Source organism: Neltuma alba, unplaced genomic scaffold (assembly GCF_004799145.2).
Source record: "Neltuma alba isolate B1F8T4 unplaced genomic scaffold, ASM479914v2 tig00013014_pilon, whole genome shotgun sequence".
NCBI lineage: Eukaryota > Viridiplantae > Streptophyta > Magnoliopsida > Fabales > Fabaceae > Neltuma > Neltuma alba.
In genome coordinates this window covers 177681-183785 of record NW_021637362.1, presented here as the reverse complement: position 1 = coordinate 183785, position 6105 = coordinate 177681, and the positions used below count along the sequence as shown (strand labels likewise).

General features: G+C 30.5%; 1 protein-coding gene across 1 annotated transcript; it reads right to left on the bottom strand.

Annotated features, from left to right (window-relative positions):
- Window positions 1-792: 792 nt before the first annotated feature.
- LOC114733536 (uncharacterized) lies at window positions 793-2056 on the bottom strand. The gene is made up of 3 exons (XM_028921007.1): window positions 1515-2056; window positions 893-934; window positions 793-819 (listed from the first exon to the last, which is right to left on the bottom strand). The coding sequence occupies exons 1-3, from the start codon at window positions 2007-2009 to the stop codon at window positions 793-795; spliced, it is 564 nt and encodes a 187-aa protein (XP_028776840.1). The 5' UTR covers window positions 2010-2056.
- Between the last annotated feature and the right edge of the window lie 4049 nt (window positions 2057-6105).

The window sequence follows — 6105 nt, the reverse complement described above, 5'->3', positions numbered from 1 at the left end:
CCGCAATAATAAATTGTTGAAGTACTCCATCCAGCCCTAAATATAATATCCATTTTATAGTGTAATTTTCACTACAAAATGGGTCTTATATTTAGAATCAGAAAAGTATTTCAGGTGTCGAACCCAGATAAAGGCATAGATTTTGCCATTCCCATTACATGTAGAGAAAAAGAGAGAAATATTTGATTCATAAATCAAATTAATGAGAAGAGTGCAAATAAGAAAATAACTATGAATTTAACAAGAGCAATATCCAATCACCGAAGCATAATAGGATTCGGATTCATCCTACTAGCTGCTAGTTACTTCTCTGTGAATTAACTATGAGCCTATTATTATAATAATAATAATTGTTAAACAATGAAAGATAAAGATGATCAAATTCTCATTAATAATTAAAAAAAAGTGAAACCATAGACCCATTAAAGGCGAACGACAAACTCCACCTGGGGCTTAAGAAAGGACCTATATTAGATGAGAATTTTACTGTCCCACACATTTAACTCAGGCAAAGACCCTACATATACACACTTTGGTCGTCAGCTAATACAAAATCTCAATCAATATGATATTTTTTTTTAAATTAATCAATATGATATTGACTAAGCTCATTATCTCTAAGAGCAATTACTCCTAAAGTGTCCTAATTATTGGCTCTCATGTTACTCTCGTCATTCTTGGCGCATTTGAGGTGTATTTGCTCTTCCGTCCATGGCGTGGCGTTTCCGCCCGTCCCGTCTCCCTCTTTTCCGTGCCATCTCCTTCTTTATCCGTTGTTGAACATGTCTCTCATCAGTTTTCCTCTCCTTCTGCACGTACCTGAGAATTCCACAGAATATTAGAGTAGGTGAAAGCACACTGAATTCCCCTCAAAACATAACTAAAATATTACCTCCCAAGCTAATTTGACTTGCAGAACGATGTGAAACAGAGTCTGCGTTATACAAAACTTAAGTTACATTTAAATAACATATTAGACATAACTAAGGCCCTATTTTCCGGGGGAAAAAGACCTGTTTTCTAATAGTCATTATGAACAAAAAAAACTATAATTTTTTTCTATTTAAAGAATTTAATATACATTAAATTATTAATATTATTATTCAACAAAGAGGTGTTTTTTCCCTAAAGAAAAGGCAATTTGATATTGAACAAGGAAAAGAACTAAGTTTCAAGAGTCCTGAGTCTCGCAGGTTTTTTTTTTTTTTTCCCATTTTGGCCACAATCCAAGAATTCAATTCTGATTGATTAAAACATGAAGACTTAAAGTGCAAGTTGGTCATAAGAAGTTTTGACTCAAAACTATTGAATAGCATGAAAGTTTAAAATAATAATCATATTGCTCTCTCTCATTTAAAAATTCTAAATCTAAATTTACATACTACTATTTTAACAGTAAATATTAATTATGATTTTAAATTTTTTGTTCACAGAACAAAAAATTTGGGTGTGTAGTATTCCGTAAAAACTTTCAAAATAAATTTACAGTTTAATCCATGGATGAAAATCATCACCTCATAGGAAGAATGGGCGGACGAGGCAGTGAGGCCCATAGTAAGATATGATGAATGCCCATTTTGGCTGAGTGCGATGAGCATCTGTTTGGTCTCTTTTGCGATCAGCAATGTCTGCTTTTGATCCCTTCCCATGTGAGGTTGCATGAGGATAATGAACTTGACGATTTTGTAATCCAGCTCCACCAGCTTCTCTCGCTGACGCGACTGTTTGAGTAAATCCCATCTTGGTATTTTAGAGCACTTGGAAACAAGCTTCGTTCCATCTTCGAGCAGTCCCCTCAACATTATGGTTTCACGTACATAATCTGTCCCGTTTAATCGCCTGTTTAGGTCTTCAATCTCCTTGACCAAAGGATATAATAGATCTAGGGTTTCTTCAAGTTCTTTCAATTTGGGTCTGAACGTCGCAATAATCTTCACTCTCCCAATTTCCCTTCGAAGTTGATCGAACACTAGTCCCAGAACAGCTCCCCCAACCATCTCCAACGCCATTTTTTTTCACTGATTCGAGAAACTAAAGTTTCAGCCGCTGATCGATTTAGGATCCCACCTTCTCTCTGGTCCTCTTTTACTGTAGTGGTCGGTGCGTGGATGTGGGAGAACCAGTCAGGACGGGTGAACTTGTTCCTTCCGTGTGGACCATGGAATTGGATTCTCTCCGTTACCTTCCCATCTTCTTCCCCTCCACTAACCTTCTTTTTTCTTCATAGCTAATGTAATGGTTCAGATTTAACATCTTATAAAAATAATATTATTAAAAAAATAAATAAATAAATTGAAACAGTTAAAATCTAGTTTGAACACTTTATAATTATAATAAAAAAATTAAAAAAATTTTACTCTATAATAACAGTCTGTAGTTATGAACTATTTAGATTAGATTTTAACAGTTTAAATTTATTCATCTACTTTTTATCATAATGTTTTTTTTTATAAAATGTTATAAAATATTAAATCTGAACCATTAGAGTTTTGATCTAATGGTTGTAAAGAGAAAAGAAAAGTGGTGGAGGGGAAGAAGATGAGAAGGGTAGCGGAAAGAATCCAATTCCGTGGACCATCCTTATTCGTTTTGTTTCCTTTGATAAGCGCGTGGGGCTCCTCTTTTTGTTGTGTTTGATAAGCATCTGGACCTCGTTTTTAATAGCCCCAAGAATTAGGGCCGGTCAGTCAACTGAACTGGGGAACTAGTCTCACAAAAACGGCCTAGTTGTGACTTGGGGGAGACCCTATTTTCTCCCAAATTATGAATTTTTTTGTTTTTCTTTTTTTTTTACCTTTCGAATATTATTGAAGAAGTATTAACATTTGTGAGTTAAGGGGGAAAAAAAGATTCCCCTTTATCTCAGCAATGCTAGTAATTATGTTGAGTAAATTTAAGAGAAGATGATAAAACAATACCTGTTGAATTTCATAATGATAAATAAATAATTTTGATAGATTTTGACATGTCAAAACCATTACAAAAACAATTAGGATAACCTATTGAGCTTTTTAAGTTCAACAGGTATATTTTTGTTATTTTCCTAAATTTTGGGGTGTTTGGATTAATTTATTTGAAATGATTTTATATTGTACGAGACAAATATGTGGGAAAACTTTTGTTGTGCAGAATGCAAGAGTTTTTTTCAAAAGTTATACCTTGGTGTCCTTCTTGGCCAAATGGCCCAAGATAATTCATTTATTACTTTTCAATTTCTTCTTCTTCTTCTTTTCGTTTTTGCATTCACCAAAGATATATTGTGTGTTGATGTGGCTTTTAAGTGTGACAACAATAAAATATTGTGTATTGTGTTTTTTATTTGTTAGAATAAATTTGAAAACATGTATTTTCACGTCCATACTTCATGATCAGATGGAATTTCAATCTTTTTTACATTCATTGTCAATTTATGCCAACATGTGCATTTTGCTAACAATTGGATTTTTGCACCGTTTTTCAATGTTGATGGGTGAAATTGCACTATAATATAGTTCTTACAATGCATGTAAACTCCTCACATGTTACTTTATAGGTATTTTTGTCCTTAACCCATTTAATCATATTACCGTATGTGAGACTTATCACCATTAAAATGAACACGTGGTCACTGATATGGATTTTGAACTTTTTATACTCCTCTGATTCTTAATGTAAGATCTAATTATTAAATTAATTTGAGTTCTAAATATAAGATCTATTTCTCATATTGATCATTTTTTTCTAAATTACCTCTATGGATACTCCCTCAACCATAATCAAGTATGTGAGGGAGGAAGAATATTAAGAAAAATAATTATGGTATTTTAGGAAAAACATGTTATATTTTTTATAATTAACTAACTTATTTAACTTTCAAAATTTAATCAAATTAGTTAAATAGATCTTATATTAAATATCGGAGAAGTAATATTTTTGAAGTTTTTTAAGCAAAATTGTGCTATAGCACTGCCTCCGGCCCTCTCTATAATAAAGTTCTCACGATGCATGTAACTCCTCACATATTACTTTGTAGGTGTTTTTGCCTTAAACTCATTTAATTATGTCACTGTACGTGAGACTTATCACTGTTAAAATGAACACGTGGTCTCTAATACGGATTGAGGATTTTTTATAATATTTTTTGAAGTTTTAAGGGCAAAACTATATCATAGCACTACGCTCCGATCCTTAATATAAAAATTAGTTGATTAATTTAAGTAGATTAAAAAAATTAATTAAGTTAATTATTTATAATAACTAGGTGTTATCTTTTTTAACATATATTTACTAATCATATGTATTAACTAGAATTATCATTTGATAAAATCTTTGATGTGTGCAATTATTATAATGACTACCTTAAAAAAATAGATAAATATGAGAGACAAAGTATATTAAAATTTTATATTTAGGATCAAATTAAATGTCAAACTATCTTTTATATTAAAGACATGATATAATATAATTTATCATCAGTATTCCCATTACAAAATATTTTATAAGTATTTTTGTCTCTTAGATCCAAAACAAAAAATGTCAAGTCACAATTCCCTTGCAATAAATGTATCGTTCAACATAGTTTTTTTAATCATTATTTTGATATTATTAACAATTTTATGTAAAGTCCTCTTTTTTTGTATCATTATTTTATTATATCTTTTAACTCTTTAATTTTTTTTTTCAAGAAAACTCTTTTATTTCTTGGGCTACAGGTTTTTTTTTTTAAATTTTATTACTATTTAGTATTTATTCTCGATATGAATGCCTCTTATTTCATGTAAGATATATTTTAATTTATCTATAACAAGTTTGACTATTATAGTCGAACAAGCAAGCCATGAATAGATAGTCGAATCGGTATATTTTTCACTTCTCTTTCATGACATGAGAATTTCAGTATTGGGACAAGATCATCATTTTTTGTATTCCTAACTTAAAAAATTGCTATAGCATGAGCTGCCAACCTATCCATATAGGTCGACAAAGTTTAATCCTATTAATTGAGGCAAACAATAAACATCGCTACATCAACCAGTTAGAATATTATTGACAAATGATCAATGTGAATTTAATATTAAATGACATTCAAGCGATCTTTGATGTTCAAACATGTAAAAACACAGTCTCTTAGGAGAAGCTTTACCATACTTACAACGCAAAATGGCTACAAATAAGAAAAAGAATAGCGAAGGATTGCACGTCTAGAAAGTGTGATTCACAACGTTTTTTTTGTTTTGAAAATTTATGATTTAATTCATGTGCATCATTAAAAATATTCTTAGCATATCTTAAAAAGTTATGAACCATTTAATTACTATAAAAATCAGTTATTTAAAACTAATAATTATAAGAGAATTGAGTGTTTAGATTAGTTTTTTAGAAGTAATTTTACGGTACGTGAAATAAGTATATGAGAGATGTTTTGTTTTGGTTTGTGTAATATCCTAATATTTTAAAAAAATAAAAAAAATATATATATAAGAGTCAACTTTCCACCAACTTTCGGTGGAAAGTTGAAGTGTGAAGGTGAACAATTTGGAGTAGCGTGGAAAGTTGAACATGAATGTTGAAAATTGAAGGATGAGAGTGGGAGTTGAGGGTTGGGAGAGGAATATGAGGGAGCATAATAAATGTGTAGGAGTGTTATTTTAACACTCCCCCCCCAATCCAGTTCCCCGGCACGCAAGAAGGAAAGAGAGAAAGAGAGTTAGAGTGGGTGAGAGAGAGAGGAGCAAACCGGTAAAGGAGAAAACAAGCTTTGAAGATATTTTAGGTACATAAAATTATTTTTTTATCAATATTTCTTTATGAAAATTTTCTGTATATTTTGAGCTTCCTATTTACATTATTACTGTAGTGATTGGAGAAAATTTTGAGACTTATATATGATATAAGTATTGAGTTTTGACAAAAGATAACTATAGAAATTTAGAAGTAAATGAGTTGTTAATTTTAATCGGTTTAGATTTCTCTATTTGTTAGTTTTAGTATTTAAATTAATTTATTTAACTGAAAATCTGTTATTTATGGAATATATCATATTTTTACCGATTAAATTCAAGTTAAATAATTTATTTGGATTGTTTGATATATTATTGAGATTTTAATCGGTTTAGTTTTATTTAT